Source organism: Zingiber officinale, chromosome 2A (genome assembly GCF_018446385.1).
Source record: "Zingiber officinale cultivar Zhangliang chromosome 2A, Zo_v1.1, whole genome shotgun sequence".
Lineage (NCBI taxonomy): Eukaryota > Viridiplantae > Streptophyta > Magnoliopsida > Zingiberales > Zingiberaceae > Zingiber > Zingiber officinale.
In genome coordinates, this window is record NC_055988.1 from 103701252 (window position 1) to 103721786 (window position 20535).

Sequence of the window (20535 nt, forward strand, 5' to 3'; positions counted from 1 at the left end):
TACCTGACTTGGTTAATCATTTTTCATGTACTAGTCACTATTCCAAAAACTAATAGTCACCTATGATTTATCTCTTTCATGTTGACCCTGAAATAAATTGACGGAGATATTAAGAACAAACACAGTCGTCTTTTTGCCAACTTAGATAGTCATTTCTATCAGTGGTGTTTTGTTGTCAAAATCTTGCAAGATCCAAAGGATCAAGAGAAGCATCAAATAGACGTGGTGTTCACCAGTGGAGTGTTTAATATCTCACTGTCTTCTCTTTTCCCATTTGATCATTTCAATCCTTTTGAAATGAACCCATCGGAGCATTTGTTACCGTCACTAAGTGAAGAACGATATCGTTAGTTGCAAAGTGAAGAATGATAAAATTATAAAGAGTACAGAAGCAGACATCACATACGTATTGTTGGTAACAGGAGGCAAGTTGTCTATGACAATGAAGGCAGGCCAACATTCTCACTCTGATACAACTAAAAAGATCAGATTGAACAACATTCTTTCCACACTTCATGCCTACCTGTTAGTAATATTTCTGTGCAGAAAATAGAACATGATAACACTTATATGCCCACATGATGGGAGTATTGAACATCAATTGATAATCAGCGGATACTAAAAGGGAAAAGAAAAGAAAATTGAGCATCCTAAACATTTACAGACCCCTGTAGCCTTCTAACCACCGAGGCCTATCCAATGAAATAAATCGCAGATGACTGGCTGAAACAACGATGTTCACCCAAAAAAGTGATGTTCTTGCAGCAGCCTCACTTGCTCAGAAGCAGTTGAGTTTCACTAGGAAAGCAGGAATTTGAATACATCACTCAGTGAAATTATTCCTTCCACGCGCTTGCTTCCAGCCTCAACAATGATAACACGCCTCACCCCTGCAATCATGGGCATAAGCTAGGAAACCAATTTGGTGAACTCAGACAAAACAAAAAAGAGAAGAACGCCGCTAACGAACAAAATTTACCAGGATTTGACAATCTTTCCATCACTTTCAGCAAAGGATCAGTGCGGAGGCACATCTGGCATCTCTGGCCATCAAAACCCCCGTGAGAAGATGGTGCATCATGCCCAAGTTGTAGTGCCTGATTTTGGCATAAGGATAAAAAAAATAGTAAAATTCATTTAACATGTCATATATGTCTTGGAAAATAAGAGCAAATATTGGATTGAAATTATATATGCAATACAAAGCTAGATCTTCAATTTGACACCGGCTACCAGCAAGAGAATACCATCATACCACATCCCAGTTCAATGAGAAAACAGAATTGATAGGTCTAAAACGGGCTAAAGCTTCACTAGGCATTATGAAACAACCAATTAGGTTCGCTGTTACTAACGCGTACCTTCAAATTGTCACAACAATCTCACTCATTATGGCACGGTCCCATCGAGCATTAATACACTAGTTCAGGCCAACAATCTCGCTCATTATGGCACGGTCCCATCGAGCATTAATACACTAGTTCAGGCCTATGCACCATAACTTGCCCACCACTTGCATGAAAGCAAGGTTAGGGGTGTCAAATCCTCAACAATATACATATGGATTTCCAAGATAAAAGAGCCCCTCCTAATCCTATTGCATCACTCCCTTAGACTTTTAGCTTTGAATTCAACTACATCTAAATATGGCCCTTAATTTCTCCAAAGATCCGAAGCTCTCAAATGGAAAGTCATTGATAGGATATGTATCTAGTTTAAATCATATCAGTTCTCCATAAACAAGACACATAATGTTGTATTGCAACCAAAGTTGTTGTTAGATCACTTGAAAAAATGTCCCTACTTAAGAGTAGCTAGATCATGGAAGGCGTATAAGAAAAGCTAGTCATAAGCATTTAGTCTTTTAGGTTAATAAGTACAAGGCCACTTTAAAATAATGGATGACAATGAAGTGTGATTGTTAGATTATCAATACCAGCTTTATCACACAATTGAATGGTATAACTGAGTGGTTACATGAATATCTATTCCAAATTAGAATTAGCACAGTTGTTGATAATTCATAATAAATTAATCAAGTTGATTCTTTTGATAAATAAAAGTTCTCATTCATTACCTGCTGAATACTCATTTTATCAAGGTGTATTTGCGCATAAATTCTGTCTTTAGCTAATGCTGTGATATCACTGCAGATAAAAGTCATAAAAAAAATTCTGAAGTGCACTGGAAAGAAATGGGAAGAAGGTTGGCAACAAAGAACAGAAAGTCAGCTTACCTTCTGGAATATATATCCATGAAGGAGTCATTTTCATCAACTATGGGGATTGAACTAACCTTAGCTGCAGATAAACAGTAGTTATTTTTGTAAAACATCTGACATGTAAATGAAGCACAAGCAGTGTAGAAAAAGAAGATAGTCTCTGGTAAAATATTTGTAACTGAAGATTGGAAGCGACAGACAAAACTTCCAACAAAGGTACAATTGAAGAGAAAAGGCAAAATATCATCAAGGGCAAACATAGTTGGACAAATTAGAAAATATTATGATTCACATGGGCAGTCCTCAAAAGAAGAAAGCATAAGTTTGAAGCAGAAAAATATATGTTAAATTTTCAACAAAGACCCCAGAAACTATTTCATTCCTCTTGAACTGATTTTATAAAGCCTAAGAATCAATTAAATAATTTTGTTTCTCTGCTTTGGCACTTTTCAATGCACTCCCAGCTTTACCTGAATGCAGAATGCTAATTATTCCAGGCAAAAATTATGTCAACTGCATCAGTTTAAGATCTACAAATATGCACTGTTTGGATCTAGAGTAAATGATAGGCTAGAACAGGAATGAAGATGTCAGAACAGTGAGTTCCCAAGGTTATATTCACCCTCACAGAAGGGAGAGCATATTTTTCAAAGTCCTCTCCTTCATTTACCTTGGTAAGAATCCAGGTGGAAGGAGAAATGGCAGCATTCTACAAAGCAACTTGGGAGCTAATTCGCCAAGTCAACATGGGCTTTGAATGGAAATTTTGACAAAAAAAGTCATCTTTGCCCTTCATGGCCTTGGGAGGAAAGCATGATAACGCAACATGTAGCTCTGACAAGGGAGGTTAAGGTTGACAGTGCTATGAATGCATGCAAGGTTAACAAGAGTGAAAGTGCTAGCTCAGTGGAAGGCAAGATAACCTTGACATGGTAGCTCGAATAAAGGTAGTAAAGATCAATCAGGGAGCGGAAAGATTAAAAAAGATCATTAGGGGATGCAGGCTCAGACAAAGTTGACAAGAGGCAACAAGCATGAGCAGTGAGCTCGGACAAGGTCGACAAGGGTGAGATGCACTTGAGTGAAAATGCCATTAGACATGAATAGACCCTAAAACCTATTTTTGTACATTTTGGATACATGACATACCACTTTTACTTATCCAAAAAAAAAAAAACTTGAGTGAAAATGCCAATATGGTAGATTAGACAGGCTGATCAAGGTAAGCAAAAGGTAGAAGACTTCAACAAAGTTAACGAAGGCGGTGAGCAACAATCATGGACCAGAGAGGGTGGTGTGGGAAAAAGGCAACGGTAATCCTATCATCCATCTCCTTTTCTACTCCTCTCCTCTACTTTCCATGAGGATAAACCATTGAGAGGATTTGTGTGACAGGGCAGGGGGGCAGGGTGCAGGGCTACTGGAAATGGTACGAGAGGTATCTTTTGAGAGGATTTGTGCAAGAGGATCAAGGAGAATGTCAAGACCCATCAGGGTGCTTACAATAAAAGGGTACCCATAATAAGGATATTAGTGAGCCTCGCAACTAATAGTCCTCCTCACTAGAGTTTTAGCAATATTCACCAGCATAGAGGACAAATGAGTGAGATTCAAACTCCAGGTGGACGATTTGGTTGACAAAATGATGTGCAAGAAGCTCGGGGAGGCAAGATTATATCAAGAAAAGCATAATGATGGACCCCACAAACAAGGATGGATGGTGAAAAGGCTTTTTTAATAATGTCAGGGATGTTATAGATGATGAGGATGAGATAGATTTTATTAGTGATGGATTGAATGATATACACAATAGGAGTGTCTTGAAGAATGGCAATGTAGGGATCAAAAAGGGCATCATCAGTGTTGTTCATGAGGTGAGTACCACTTGGATTATAGGAAGCAACTTGGCAACGAACACGTTGAGACAACTGGTACAGTAGCCATAGACAAAGAAGTAAGACTAGCCCTACACGTGGTAGTACCCTACTTGGTGATGTTAGTGATAAATAATTGGAATGTGAAAAATTATCACTGTAAAATGTAAAAATATAATTGTATGCTCTATTAATGAAATTAATTTTTTTATTTATGAAACTCGTTGAATTTGTGCAAATAGTAGACTGTAATAAAAATTTTAACATCATTAGTACTTCAGTAATACTGCTTCAGTGATAGATCATTAGAGATGTGAGATAATCCTAAAGCATGTTAGTGATAAATAATTGGAATGTGAAAAATTATCACTGTAAAATGTAAAAATATAATTGTATTTTTTTTATTTATGAAACTCGTTGGAATTGTGCAATTAGTAGACTGTAATAAAAATTCTAGCATCATTAGTACTTTAGTAATACTGCTTCAGTGATAGATCATTAGAGATGTGAGATAATCCTAAAGCATGTAGAGATGCTTTCGAAAGTTTCCCGAATCATAGTGATCTTGAGAATAGAATATTAACTTCATGGTACAGCTAGTACATTCTGTGTTCTGTTACTTAATAGAATGAGACGATCGCACAATGATAATGTTTAAACAAGCATATGAATCTTTAGACTTGAGATTACTACTTATTTTACATAGAGCAACATAGTGTGACACTTGTTTGATCCCTTGAAAGGATTGTGTGAACACTTAGAATTAACATCTTATAGAGATGAGTAAACAAAAACACTAGTTATCACTTTTAATAAAAGGGAGAATATATGATATGGCCAATTTGATGAGGAGTATTTGACTTAAACCTTTAAAAGAGTTCTCAAGCTAATATTCCTTCTAATCTACCATGGCCTATTTAATGAATACTTAGATGCACAGTAAGATAGACTAATCATCCTAGGAACTATGGAAAAGAGTTTTTAAGTTGACATTCCTTCTAACGAGGCATGGTTATATCGAATGAACACTTGAATGCATCCTAATAGGGTAGACACTGATCCAAATCTTGTTGTGAACAAGCATTTATGGAACCTTCACTTACAAAATGGTGGATAGTCTTAATGCCATATTATAGATCAATCAAATCTTTTGAACCTAAACCAATAAAAGTTTTAGTGTGGGATCAATACGTATAATCATTTATATACACACTTATCATGTCTGGGAGTCTACTGAGTCATACACACAAAGCATGATCCTGGCTTATAATTATATAATTATCAATTAATTATTTTGAGTAATAAAAATTAACTCAAATAAGTAAAGAGTGAATATATTTAATTAAGTTTTACAAAGAGGTAGTTGCAAAATTATAAGTTAATTTGTTTAATTAGAATCTGTGGGATCAAATTGAAAACTAATTTAAATCTAAGTCCCATTTAATTTTACAAAAGTTATCAAAATTAATTTATATCAAAAAATAATTTTAGAAATATTTTTACAAGTGTCAAATTTCTAAAACATTTGAAATTTGAAACTTTTTAAAATCCTCCAAAAATTAATTAACTAATTGAAAATAAATAGGATAGAGTTCTAATTAATCTCTACTAGTTAGTTAACATCACTAGGTTAATTAATTAGTTGAGAATAAATAGAATACAATCCTAATTAATCTCTTCTAGTAAATTAAGCTTCAATTATCGGGATTATATTTCATGGTCTATGCATATGAGATCCAAATTGAAATTTAATGAGATATATAAACAAGAAATTAAGTGTAAACATTCTAGTTAGATTAGAACCTATTATACATTATCCAATCTCTCTCTTCTCTCACTTCTTGTTACCACTGACCGCCTCAATGTTGTTAGCACCGACCAAATCAACTCTTTCCTCTATGCGAGGGAAGCTAGCACTTCCACACTCTAACAAGAGATGAAGTAGGGTGTGCGCATCCTAACACATCTATAATTCTCATGAAGGTATGATGAATTAGATTTATTTTTCATTTAATATCACCACCCACCCAGTGTTGTTAGCACTAACCAAGTCAACTTCTTTTTCCTTGCAAGGGACACTAGCACCTCCACACTATGACAGGAGATCTTGCTGCATAGACAAAGTAGGGTGTGTGCATCCTAAAGCATTTACAATTCCCATGAAGGTATAATGAGTTAGATTTATCTTTCATTTATTATTATTATTATTATTATTATTATTATTATTATTATTTGATCTAGCATTGCACAAATAAGGCTTGGTTGTTGTTGTATTGCACGAAAAGCACACAAACTAAAAGTTGACGACTCTGCTATGTCAGTATGTTATCTTCCATTGTCATAATCCCAAAATGTGATAGAGAGGTTGATTTGAAGGAAGTGAATTACAACTTTTGTTGCATCTTAATCTCCTTGTTACTGTGTTGCCTTTGGTTGCTGCTTGCTGCTTGCTGCTTGCTGCTTGCTGCTTGCTGCTTGCTGCTTGTCTCTAGATGTGCAAATGCAACAATAATTCTCATTCATGGTAAAAAAGACCATCCAACACAGAACGTTACTAGTGGGTGCAATTAACATATGGGTACTAGAGGAATGATGGTACATTAAGGGGTATGTATTGTAGAGAATAAAGGAGCAGGCATGATGTTCTAGATGTAGATTAAAAAATTTGATTGAATGTCGTATGTGGATGGGGTGGGTAGGTAAGGGAAGAGATTATGTTGCCATATCAAATCCCAACTTCAAGGAACTAAAAGAGTAAACTAATAAGAGAATCCACTGCATCAATATGCAGTGTTAGACCTACCTATTTGATGGATCTTATTTCTCCATTGAACCCAATGTATGGCAATGTCACTAGTAGTACTCAAATATATTAAATATTTTTTTATCATGTTAATTCAAGTTCATTATAATATCTCTAATATCTACACCTCAAATTCTAATTGACAAAACTAGCCTATTAAATATCTTGGTCATCTTTAATTCGGCTATGCTACATTAACATATTTTCTGATATGTCGAGGCTAGTTTTGTTTCTTAAAAAACATATACTGTTTGACACGTCCAAGTGTGCTCTTATAAAATTATCCTTTTAGCATAAACATCACATGGCAATGACATATGACATGCTTATATATGCGTACCATAAGCTTATAATATATAGTATCTCATTTCCTAAAATTAACTTGTCTAATAATTCCGTCTCCAATTCTTTTAACTCCAATAGCTTCATCTTTATAATCTTTATCAACCAAATGCTTAATACATTTTTTATGTTTAATTTATCCACTATATAATATTTAAATTATCACTTATTTTTCTAACACATTTTTATTTCTTTTAAGCATATTATTAAACTCTTCTAATCATTGTATCTGACAATTTTGATCCCTTCCTCAAAAATGTTTCTTACGTTCTAAGTTCCTAACTTTGCGTTGTAAGCATGAACTAGCTTCTTTATGTGCACTTCTCGGCAAGAGTTCTTTATTATTTTGTGTCCTTGATAAAACTGGGCAATGGACATTGAGAATGAACCCAAAAGACTAATGACCAAACCAATGTAAGATTAATATTAATTCTAACACCCACATATAATAATGACCTCTAACAATTGTAATCCAAGAATTTAGATCCATAATGGCTTGGAAAACAAACTATACTGCTGATGGTAAGAAAGCTTAACAGCAATTAGTGTACTGAGCAAGATTTAAAATTTCGACCCATGTCGAGATTTCGATCTTGGACCAGAACGATACGGTTTCGGTTCCGTATTGTGTTGTGCCAATATAATTTCGATATTTTTAAATATAAAATATATTAATTAAAAAATAAAATATTTAACATAAATATTTAAAAAATAAACACAATAAACAATATAAAAAATAATCTTTAAAAAAAAGAAAAAGATATGAAAATAGATAAATAAATAAATAAATAAAAATTTTATTATAATTTTTAAATTAAAATAAATGAAATATAAAATTAATTAGATAATTTTATTAGGGTTTAATAAAGTCTCTTTAGATTATCTCCATCATAGTTAGGAGTTGATTAAAATAATTAACCTAAGTTTAATTAAAAAAATTCGAAATCCGACACCACTCCTGAGCTCGTGCGACTTCGACGTTGTCGTGGGCTGCAAGGATAGCATGACTCCTCTAGCGCGACCGCGGTGGTCGTGCGACCCCTCTGCAGCAGTCGTAGGGTCGCACGACGCCTCCATGGCGACAGCGGAAGGGTTATGCAACCTCTCCGCTGCTGTTGCGGGGTCGAACGACCTCTCTGCTGCAGCCACAGGGTCGCGCAACACATCGTAGCTGTCGTGGGTCTGGTGCCGAGGTCATGCCAGTCGCCGGGCGGAACGAGATATTTCGCCCGTTTCGACCGTCTCAGCACGACACTTTACACCATGGTACAGAGCAATGCCACTTTAATTTAAAAATTATCAAAGGTTGAAAATGAATTTGGAAATACAACAAGTACAACTATAGTTACTTCTATTACTTAAGTACCATGATAGATGTTTCCAAGAAAAAATTTCCTCACAAATTCCAGAGTATCATATGAAGGTGACAATTCCATTAACAAAATTCAAGAAGTTCAGTTCCACACACATAGATCTTAAGAGCTATTAAGACTATCTATGTGGTAATGTTATTGAAGGCAGATATTTAACTAAGATGCACTTGAAACCAAGACTACTAAGAAAAACATTTAAAATGTTGCAACCAAACAGAATTCAAGCAAATAATGTGCGAGCTATGCCACCAAACTACATAAAATCAAACGAGGCAGTGCAACGACTATGAGCTTCCATTAATTCAGCATAAAAATAATCAGTAAATGTTTCAAACTCATAATAAGAAGAGAACAATAAGTGGAACTAGTTTAAGATTTATGAACACAAAGAACTTTTGGATTTGCACAACCAGGGTTGTATTGCCAATCAGCTATGATATTCAATTGAGTAGTATAAAGATCCCCATGAAACATAACAAACAAAAATGAATTTCAATATCTACAAATCCAAGATAAAATCAAGAAAGTACAGAAAATTGCAATCGTAAGGTAAGGAGAAAATATGGTAAGAGTTAACCTTGAATCAAAAGAGAAAGGGCCAAACTAAGTGACCCGCTTCGCCTTAACATCACTAATGGACGGCCACTTTGGTCCTCAATTCGTGGATCCCAAGTACCCAAAGGTATTTTACAAATAGGTTGTTGTAGAATAGGTAAAGAACTAATAGAGTGCCTAAAGTGTCTGCAAATACCTGAAAGTTAAAAAGGTTTAAAAGTGAGGCATTAACAGCTTAAACAAATGCATACATAGTTTCAACAAAAAAAAAGGAAGGAACAAATATACAAAGCATTCAGCTTCATAAATATCAGGCACAATGTTTACTTACATTTCAGAATCCCTGAAAGAGAAGCAAGATGCAATAATTGCGGGAAAGACCCATCTTGCGCCGATGGGTGCATAATTGGAACAGTAGATACTTTATTTTGCAGAATCGTTACGGCTACATCTTTTAAGGAATCATAAGGACCAACCTGGAGAGAGAGAGAGAGAGCAATATCAGTCTATTAAGCATTTACATCAAACAAACTAAAATTAGAGGGCCACATGGATTTTTTTTAAAAAAATATTCAAGGCAAACAAGTTCAGAATTCACAGATAAGGTACTTCTTTTCTTACACGAGGGAAAAATATTAACCAGGGCAAGACATAGCATCCATAATCATATCACATGCTAATGATGTATATAATTAGACCATACCACTCTGGAAAGACTGTCATCTGAATCATGAAAATCAGTTAACATACACTATTGTTGCATCTTTATCATTTTGTACTTTGCATTTTTCTCCTTTACTCTGTATCAATATGTACCAGTTTAATTTCTTGCGCATGTGGCACAGTTTGTGACTCAACCATTCAAGCAGATATAAATCAAGGTTGTTGTGAAGCCTAAAGCAAAAGAGTAATCACACTCCATGGTGACTCAATTTGACACTATTCCTGTGCTATGATTGGAAGGCTATAGAATGGGCAAAAATTGTGGACAAAATTGGGAGTGATGAGTAAGTGCTGCAATGCACATTTCTAGAAGTCTATGCAGAACAATCTGATCTGATTGCATCATCATAATCATCATGCCATTTTTGTCCTAGCTACTTGGGATAGGCTATCCCTTCATTAAGCTCTATGCTACGGTATCAGTAATATTTAAAATAATTAAATCATTTTATCCCAAACCCCCTTATAGGACGGGATTCTCTTTGTCAACCAAAGACCGGATACTAATTCAGTCAGGAGGTCTCCCTCCTCCTTTAGAATATGCGAGCCCCCATCATTTTATTGTATTTGACTGCAACAATCATATTTAAAAGCCAGTCTAAAATCTCGAGTCAGAGTTTTTATCTCTGACCAGAACTTCCGAATTCAATAATATATTTTGTCCTGTTGGTACAGTTACACTACTTTTAATTAAATTATTAATAATGACATAATTTATTTTTAATTTAAGTTGGAACTTTTAGCTGTCCTTATTGTAATTAATTGTTAATAATTAATTAGTTGTGAGCTTCAGTCTATATTTGTTAATCAATTTGATCACCTCAGTTTTCTACAAACAATTAAGTTTTATTTTTAGAAATAGCTTTGGTCATCTGTAAATTGTATAGTCTTGTTTGTTTTATAATGGTTTACACTTACAATTTATTCAACTTTTCCAAGTAAAATGTTAAAATAAGTTATAATTTATTTTAAAAGATTATGAATTGTTTCCTTCCCCTCAACTTCTCTCTCTATGTATTCTCTCCCTCCCTAATTTCTCTCGTCCTCTCACCCATAGCACAAACCTCCCACCCACCAACACCTGCCCGTTGTTCCCACCGGTCGTCACCTATCCATTACCCATTCTAGTACTCCTCTCCTCCCCTTTCCTCCCTTCTCCCCCTTTCTACTCTCTCTCTCCTCTCCCTTTGTTTCACCATCATGTCGTGTTGTCTCGCATGTTAGTACATAGAATGATAAATTTCAGTCATACCAACCAATGCAGGTCAACACTTCATTCCATATTAGAAACTACAATCATAATAGGCATGTTTCCTATAATAGTCGTAAAGTGCATGGGAACAAAATCTTTGTAGCTAAAGTTTACTCTAACAAGCCAAAAAGCAGGTTAAAAATACACTAGAAATTAGGTTGCATCCCATCAAACCCCATAGGTGACTCAAGGATAGGAGGAGTATCTATTGATTGCTTTGTAAATAAATCCTTTACCCAAGGATTCACATGGGTTTTGTTTTAAATCTTCTCTAAAGAAAAAAAAAAAAAAAAAAGGGTTCATTTTTGGTTTCAATATTATAAAAAAAATGTAAGATGTTATTTGGGAACCTAGAAAATTTTAATTTTCCAATTTCGTTTTGAAAGAAATAGAAAAGGAGTAAACAAATTTTTTTTGTCATAAAAATAAATGTCAAAATAAAAAGGAGTCAAAACTCAATTAGATTTTAGAAACTCTCTATTTTCTAAAAACCACCAATAACCATGTTTACAAAATAATTGCAATACTCCAAAAAAATTCAAAGACATTGATGAAATTATCAATTGTTTTTTATGATTATTTATATACTATAAATATTGGATAATAGAAAAAAATTAAGGAATGAGATTACGATGACCAAAAATCAATTTGGATAGTCAACAATAAAAACTATACATCTATTCAGGCAACTAATTGAAAAGTATCAAGAACAAAAGCAAGATCTACATATGGTATTCATTAACTTAGAAAAAGTTTATAATAGAGCCCCAAGAGAAATTATATAGAGAATTCTAAAAAAGATAAGTGTTAGCGTAACATATATTGAACTAATTAAGAATCTATACGAGGATGTAACGACCAAAATGAAGACTTCAAATGGATTAACTAAAGCATTTTCAATAAAGATAGGGTTACATTATCAACTCTAAATCCCTATCTTTTTACACAAATCATAGACAAATACCATGGTGCATGTTGTTTGCAAATGATATTATTTTGGTAGATGAGACATGTGAAAGCGTAAATGCTATGCTAGAATCTTGGCGGAAAACATTAGAAGTAAAAAGTTTTAAGTTTAGTAGAGTAAAGAATATATAAGATTTAAGTTTAGCAATATTAGATCTAATGAGACAATTATAAAGATAAGAGATGACGAGTTATCTCGAACTAAGAGCTTTAAGTATTTATGATCATTTTTGCAAAACGATGGAGGGATTGGGAGAGATGTCTTACATATAATACAAACACGATGGTTGAAATAGAGGAGAGCATAGGATGTTTTATGCGATCATAAAATACCTCTAAAATTTAAAGGAAAGTTCTACAAAACAAAGGTTAGATCTGCTATGCTATATGGCGTTGAATGTTGGACTATGACTCGAGCACATGAGTAGAAGATGAGAGTTGTAGAAATAAGGATGTTAAGGTGGATGCGTGAACATACAAGGATGGACAGAATAAGAAATGAGAATATTAGAAAGAAAGTCAAAGTTGTATCAATTGAGGGAAAACTTCGAGAGACACGTTTAAGATGGTACATTCATGAACTTAGAAGACCAATAAATGTTCTAGTTAGGCAATGTGAAACTATGACAAATACACTCATCAAACGAAGAAGAGGAAGACAAAAAAACTTAGTTAGCAACAATAAAATAAGATAAAATTTATTTAAGTATAAATGATAATATAATAGGGAATAAAGTCCGATAACGTAGAAGGATCCATATACACGGATAAAACTGGGTTGTTGTTGTTGCTGTTGTTGTTGTTGTAGTAGTAGTAATATTCATATTGGATGCTAAAGTTAATTATATGCTAAATATAGAAAGGTAGAATAACAAAATTTACATATATAATTAACACTAGTTATTCAATTGTTTTCTCAAAAATAAAACTCTACTCTTCTAATAAATATTTAAAAATTATGATTTTTTTAATAATGTAACAAAAAAACACTTGTTTATCAAAAATGAAAATAAATTAATGTTTTTAATTTTTTTCATCACAAACGTGTTATTGAAATATATTTTCAACACATTTCATAAATTTTAAGTTTTAATATTGATTTTTATATTCATCCGCCAAACATATCTTTAAATTTTAAAAAGTTAAAATATATTCTTTTTATTTTTTTGTTTTATTAAATTGCAAAACTCAAAAGTTTCCTTTCCAAAACAGGATCTAATTGTTCAAGAATTATAAATAGTTACACACTATCTCCCTCTTTCATCAATGGAACTGTTAAACATAATGGAATAACAGCTGAAGATTGTCAAGGCAAACACAGCTCCAAAACAGGAAATGGAGATTCAAAGTACTGTACTGACTGCAAGAGGCATTGAAAGGGAGTGAAAAGGGAACAATGGAGAAGCAAGGCAAGTAGGGTTGCGTAAAGAAGTGGAAGTCAAAGCCACCAAGAAAGGGAGGTTGGAGAAGTAAAAGAAAAGGATGAAGAAACCAAGGAAACAAAAGTGTCAATAAGCACTTTTTTTTTTTGCAATGCTAAGTAATCGTATACAGTTGTTTCATGCAACAATGTCTCCCTTGTCATCCTATAAAAAAGTTAGTGATGTGAATCCTCAATTTTAAGAGTTATTTTTCTTACAAGTATCTATAAGATTTTTCTTTGTATGTCCTATAGTAATTATTGAAATAAATAGAATTCTTAGCATCATTCTTAAGCTATTCAAAATTGTGACTGTTCAAGAAGAGATATACAAACTTGCTCTGTATATCCTGTAGAAATGAAGTCTATCACGAGCATAAGTCAATTCTTCAACTCCTTTCAAAAGTCCAAAGTCGTCATAACAAAAATTCTAATACAGCATAAATTACCCTCCTCTCAAACTGAGCTATAATAAGAGCAGGTACGCAAATTTAGAGGTTACAATTATTTATCTCTTTTTATTCATACTAGGAATTTGTATGCATTGCACTGGTTCCTATAAGGAAACTTTCCCATTTTATTGTCACTGTTTTTTGTCTTTTATAATGATCAAGGATGGATAATTTTTTCTGACTTTTTTGTTCTCAATAGCATGGGTGGACAGTGAATAACATAAAATATAAAATTTCACTGTTAATATTTGAGGAAATAATTGCAAGGACTAGAAGTGCGTATGTCACACCTTTTACCATTATGTAAGATAGTGACTACAAGTTGTGGATACTCTTTGCAGTACCAATAATTTGGCATGTCTTGATAGGAGAACACTTCTCAGTTTAAAATGAAGGTTTCTTAACAAAGATTGATCATCTTAGATAAAATAAGTAGGCCTATGATTTCCCATTTTAACATGCAGAGATGTAATAAAAGCATCTACCTTGAAAGGCAAAAAATGAAACAAAACTAGCACAAAAGTTTACATGGATTATGTGACTTTGAAGTGGCCTGCCATGATTGTCTAACTGCCCCAAAAGCTGATGCTTCCCCTCTTTCCAAGCAGATATTGTATGTGTCTCCAGTTCTTCCTCTCTAAGATTTGAGCCTCGATTTCCAAGCTGCAAATGCAGGAAGATTTCCCTTATATGATAATTAAGAAACAGTCAATGTAGAAATTATTTTTTAAAAAAAAACTAAATCCCTACAAGACAAGGGATCAGCAAAGTTTCAGCTAATTAAAGAGAATGTGCAACCTAATTGATACAAAAAAAGATACCACTTTTTCTACAAATTATCAACCTCTACTCATCTAGTATAGAACATTTCCAACCAAAACTGTATGACGAGACAACCACCATTATCTGCTCTCACTATTAAATTTGATCTACTTCATCACAAGTGAACTAACAATATTTCTGAAAGTATTCACAGTTTCACCTGCAACTCCTTCCCATGGAGCCAACCACAGATGTAGCAAAAAATATAAGTGACGTGAAGATAACTTTTTTAGGTTGTATGTCATGTCTTTCTTAGTTCATGAGTTGATTAACACAAAGTTTGAAGAATTATTGCAAGAGATCTATTCAATTAATACACGATCTCACATCTTGTTTTTTCTTCAAAATTTTCTGATCATCGATTAACACAAAGTTTGAAGAATTATTGCAAGAGATCTATTCAATTAATACATGATTTTCTGACTGAAAACACAACAATCAAAGCAAATGCAACAATTGCAGCCATATATATTCAGCGCAACCAAAAGGCATTTCTATAGATAAAGAACCACTTAAAGCAACCAACCTTAAGCATAGTGATTATGTTAATCAGTTCATTCTAAAAAAAAGAGGCAAGAGATCATATACATACCTCTTGCAGAATTAAAATAAAATCAAGAGCACTAAGTACTCCTACAAATTGACACCTCAGGGAATCCCAGAGCGGAGCTACAGAAATTCCCTAAATATTCATGGCAGAAACTTAAATAAGATAGTATGGCTGAGAGACCATGGTTAAAATAACAAGGACAACAAAAAAAAGCTTCATAGGTAAATGATTAATGTTAACATATGCAGACGGCCAATTTAATGTTAAAATGAGGAAATATTATGTAATGTAGACATAAAAGAAAGAGAGTTATAGACATAATTAGATGGTGATTCAAAAATATCAGGTGTGTAAGGAGAGGTAGGGAGAACCAAAAACCTTCATTAGTTACTAACAATAACATGAGATTTAAATCTCTGTCTTTAAGCAAATGGATTCAATAAAAAAAAAGGACAGCACTGTGCAAGCTCCTGCCAATGTGATTCTTGGAAAAGGATCTATTATACGCAGTCTTACCCTGCTTTGGATGAGATTGTTTCTGAGACTCAAACCTGTGACCTCTAGGTCACACGATTACACGGTTACAACTTTACTGTTGCACCAAGGCTCTCCTTCAAGAAAATGGATTTAATATTACATAAAAATATATATATACAATCAACCCAAAGGTCCTAAACTAGTTGTGACATTACAACTTATAGTTGACACTTAAGATTTTGACATAAAATTTAATTGAGCCATTAAAGTTTCTTGGAGTAAGAGCTTATCCAAGTTAAACATGAAAAGCATATACAATACCAATCAAGATATAGCAACATTTGAAAGATATAGATATGTAAGAAATACAAATATCAAAAGTTTGGAAACCTAGCACTAGTATTCATCTAGTGATTTAAGACAACTAATGGAATGATATTATGACAAAGAAGTCTAGGGCATTTTTCAACCTTAGTTGTTGTTGTCGTTATTATGAGAACCTATTCTCCACATTATACTCTTCCACATTTTGAAGAGACAGGTATGCTGTGACATGCAGAAGCAATTTTGATTATACAAAACAAAACAAATGGAATGCTGAATAACAATTATTAATCTTTGTTTATGCAAAGTAATTTTAATCGATGATTGATCCTCAGCATTATCTTGAAATAGCAGAGGACTATTTTGGCATGACAACAGAAGGATTTCCTCAAATAAAAAACACTATAAGGTGATGTAGCACAGAAATTCTAGGTGTTTGACGTAACATGTTAAATTGACAAGCGTCAGACTGAAATACTACACGTCAATTTAAAGATCCACATTAACGAGAGTACCTGTTCATAGAGAATATGAAAGGCCTGCTTTACAGGCAAATTAACATCAAGTGCAATGACCTGAATTGTTGTGCAATATTAGATGGATGCCAAATGTCACCAGAATTATAATAATACAAGCTCAAGCTGATAAATAAACACAAGTTGCTTGTACCTTTCCAGAGTCAGGAAGTAAATCATAAGCTGTATGTGACGACAAGAACAGAGAAATACGAACGCGGGATGTTTTAATATCCTCCTCCGAAATCTTAGCAGAACCACCTTGTATGGTTCCTTCTAATAATGCTTCCTGCTTAATGCCAAAATACTGATTGAGCCATAATGATTATTATATGAAAAAAAATGCACATCATGCTATGCATAAAATGCAAAAACCAACTAACAAGAGCAGTTAAGTTTCACTACAGTAGCTCTACAAGGAACAAGCAAATAACTAATCACAGTACACCAGCTCAGAACAGAACACACTCATGCCAATACAGGGGCAATGCGAGTGTGTCAATAACATTAAACTATCCAATGACCATTACGGCAGATAGTAATTTCAACTAGTTATTTTGCATTAACTGAGACCATGATGTAGTTTTATTATATCTCACAGATTAACAATGAATATGATTGCTGCAATATTGTCAAACATGATAAAGCCATTGCATGCAAAAAATGAAATTTCCAATATGTAAACTTACATCATGCTGAAAGGTTTCGTTGTCAACATCCATTCCCATTCTGACATTAGGAGTCCCAGGGCTTGGTAATGCAGCCAGAGGATTAGCCTCAGGAAGTATATAGATAGTGTTGACTAGCCCGTAGTTTCCAGTTACGAAAGGTTGGTGTTCGTCATGCCTCCACTCACCATCAACATAAAACTTATACTGCATTAGCATGACAAAGTAAAAGTGAGTCCAACCTAGCAATTGCACCCAAATCATTCGTACAAGCAGAAATGATCCACCATTAGTATATGCACAGAGATTTGCAATATCCCTTGGTTGAATGAAACAATGGAGGAATTTATATGTGTGCCAAAGTTATCATAAATTAAGATAAGCATATTCTAATAGCATATAAATCAAAACCAAGATAGGATGGCCAGAAGATATCCAACTAGGTGATAAAACATTAAAAAAAACCTAGTTTGCAATAAAAATTTTTAAATCAGCAATTAAAGAAAAAAGGGAAAAGCAAAAAAGTATACCTGATGTAACCCTGGTGACAATCTGCAAATGACCTGAAACACCGTAGGACAACCCTCCACGGGAGACATGGGTACATGTTCAGACCATCTGATGCATGTATACAAACTTATTAGATCATCTTGATTGTTACATCAACTACATGAACAGCAGTGGTAGCTTATAGTGCTCTCACGTAATTTGACATGCATGTAATAGACTATATAATTAACTTTAAATTTAGTCTAATTTTATCATCATATCAATCACATATAGACACCTAGGCAAAGGTGAATTTTTAATAAACCATCTCTAAGGTAGCTTTGCACAATGAGATAAACCTACTAAAATAAAAGAATAGTTCTAACTCCGCAATAGTTGAGAAATAATGAATATTGTTGGATAGGATTGCAAACGAGGAAGAGAAAGACAAAAAAAACTTGGTTAGCAACAATAGAACAAGATAAAATTTATTTAAGTATAGATGATGATATAGTAGGAGATAGAGTTTAATGGCGTAAAAAGATCCATATAGTCGACCCCACCTAGTGGGATAAGGCTTGGTTGTTGTTGGATATGATTGCAAACGTTTGTTTGATTCGATAAATCATAAAATTCTTTGATTTAACCAATACAATTACTTTTAACCTTCCATGGAGGAAAAAAACTAAGCTAAAATGAACAAACCAAGTACATGCGCTGGTGCTGCTAGCACCAAATGATTCAAGTTTTTTTACTTCATATTAACATTGTAAACAATACTGAAAATTGTAAATTCAAAAGAAAAAACTGGTAAGTTAGTACAGATACACCTGAATCTCTCAAAATACTGTAAGTTTTTAGACAATAAGGGTTCCTCGATTAGAAACATTAATAAATATCAAAAGTCAAATAATAGAGCAGAACGACCAATGGAGTATCAGTGAAACGATAAAACTTTGTTGGTAACATATAAACAGTTGAATAATGGTTTCACAATGAAAATGCCAGGGGAAAAGGAAGCAATGTGAGACTGACCCTGTGAAAGAGCCGGTTACAAAGACCCTTCTCCCACCATAAGGCCACACAAATCGTGTGGGCGATAGCATACCACCAGCAACACCAGCTCCCACATGAGAATTTTCTGTGATCTGAGAAATCATTTCTGCCCAAATCACTCAAACGGCTAGACCAAGGTAAACTAACCCCCCCTTCGAGTCCCTTCACCTCTTATACAATATTGCAATTTCCAGCCTTTGGTCAAACAACCAACTCTCACAATTCAATTTTTGTCTCTTCAAGGACGCGAAGTAAGCACGGCGCTAATTTAAGTTACCTCCCGCAACGGGATCCTCCTCCGCAACATAGAGGACCCCTCAGTGATTGGCCAGAGATAACATTTAACCACCGAAAACTCACTTACGAAGAAGAAGATTCCTCTCAAATCCGTGTCTCAGGAACACGGCCAAAGACAACCAATATCGTCGACACCTGCCAGAAGCCGCTTCCAAATCCTCCTCAACTTTCAAATCCGACGACCATCAGCTCACGATTTCAACGAAGAGCCGACAACCAAAAGAAATCGATCCGATCTTCGACAATCCCTACGGTAAGAAACAAAACCGTAAGCTGGATCTCAGAACGCCGATCAGTAATCGAGCAAAGACAAAAAAAAAAAATACTCCAAATAAAATTCCCGATCCCAATTGAATCAAACTCTTCTGATATTTCTAATAGGAAACCCTAAATCGAGGGGAAACAACGGGTAACAAATCTCACCATGGAGGAGCGAGAGAGAGCAGAGGAGGAGGGAGAAGGCGACGAAAAAGGAGGAAAAAGAAGAAAGAAAGGGAAGGGCGAGACGAAAAATAAAAGGCAGACGGGAGAAGCCCACCACAAAACTATGGGTCATGAGTTCGACCCCAAACCAGCCCATGTTTGTGCTAATTTTGGAAAAATACAAAGAATAATAATATCGTCCTTTTATGGGGGCGTTTTCAGAACTTTCGGAGGGCAGAAATGAAATATGAAAAAAATATGAAAGAGAATATATACCGTTGTTATTTTTAGGTGTGTAAATGAACTAAGTCGTTTATGAGTTATTCGAAACTCGATTCGATAAAAATTCATTTGAGCTCGTTTAATGAAGTCTCGTAAGATAAACAAACTAAGCTCAAGATTCACAATATTCAACTCGTTAGCTCGTGAACATGTTCATTAGTAAGTTCATGAATTAATTTTTAAATAAAAAATAATACTTTTGATATTGAATTTATATATTTTACACTCTATTTATGGAAACATAGATAAATATATTAAATTTATTTATTAGAATAAAATTATAAATTTTAATAAAAATTTTATAATTTTCTATAAATATATAATTTAATTTTTAATGAATATTTAAATTTATAATTTATATTTATTAAGTTCATTTAAGCTCGCTAAAACTCGAATAAGCTCGTGAGTCATGAATACATTTATTAAATAAAGCTCGAACTTAGCTCAATTATAAATGAGTCAAACTCAAACATTCAAGAATTCAGTTCGGCTCGACTCAATTACACTCCTAGTTATCTTGTACATTTTTATATGGGTGATGGTGGGTGATAGTCAATGTGGCAAGTTGACGTGAACAAAATTTAACATTTTCTTCTTCTCTTCAAAAAGTACGGATATATTTTGGTTCTCTCTCTTCCCTTTCCTTCCCTT

The 20535-nt window shown here is 33.9% G+C and overlaps 1 protein-coding gene across 3 annotated transcripts; it reads right to left on the minus strand.

The window, feature by feature from the left end:
• Positions 1–468: 468 nt before the first annotated feature.
• LOC122041800 (sucrose nonfermenting 4-like protein) lies at positions 469–19738 on the minus strand. Of its 3 annotated transcripts, XM_042601615.1 has the most exons (14): positions 19603–19738; positions 18862–19427; positions 17868–17955; positions 17359–17544; positions 16824–16961; positions 16670–16729; positions 15396–15485; positions 14510–14644; positions 9500–9644; positions 9191–9364; positions 2237–2300; positions 2078–2147; positions 980–1097; positions 469–890 (listed from the first exon to the last, which is right to left on the minus strand). In XM_042601615.1, exons 2-14 carry the CDS (start codon positions 18984–18986, stop codon positions 799–801), a joined length of 1485 nt encoding a protein of 494 aa, XP_042457549.1. In that variant the 5' UTR covers positions 18987–19427; positions 19603–19738; the 3' UTR covers positions 469–798. The 3 variants fall into 3 exon arrangements, with proteins under 3 accessions (XP_042457549.1, XP_042457551.1, XP_042457550.1); XM_042601617.1 differs by lacking the exon at positions 15396–15485; XM_042601616.1 differs by lacking the exon at positions 19603–19738 and having other exon boundaries at positions 16824–16958.
• Between the last annotated feature and the right edge of the window lie 797 nt (positions 19739–20535).

Excerpts from the sequence above, each read along its gene's own strand:
- LOC122041800 (XM_042601615.1), bottom strand. The coding sequence starts at position 18,986 with ATGATTTCTCAGATCACAGAAAATTCTCATGTGGGAGCTGGTGTTGCT. Across the intron at positions 17,545-17,867 it reads TGTCACCAGGGTTACATCAG|TATAAGTTTTATGTTGATGG; the intron begins GTATACTTTTTT and ends ATGCTAATGCAG. Across the intron at positions 16,962-17,358 it reads ACGAAACCTTTCAGCATGAT|CAGGAAGCATTATTAGAAGG; the intron begins GTAAGTTTACAT and ends TTTGGCATTAAG.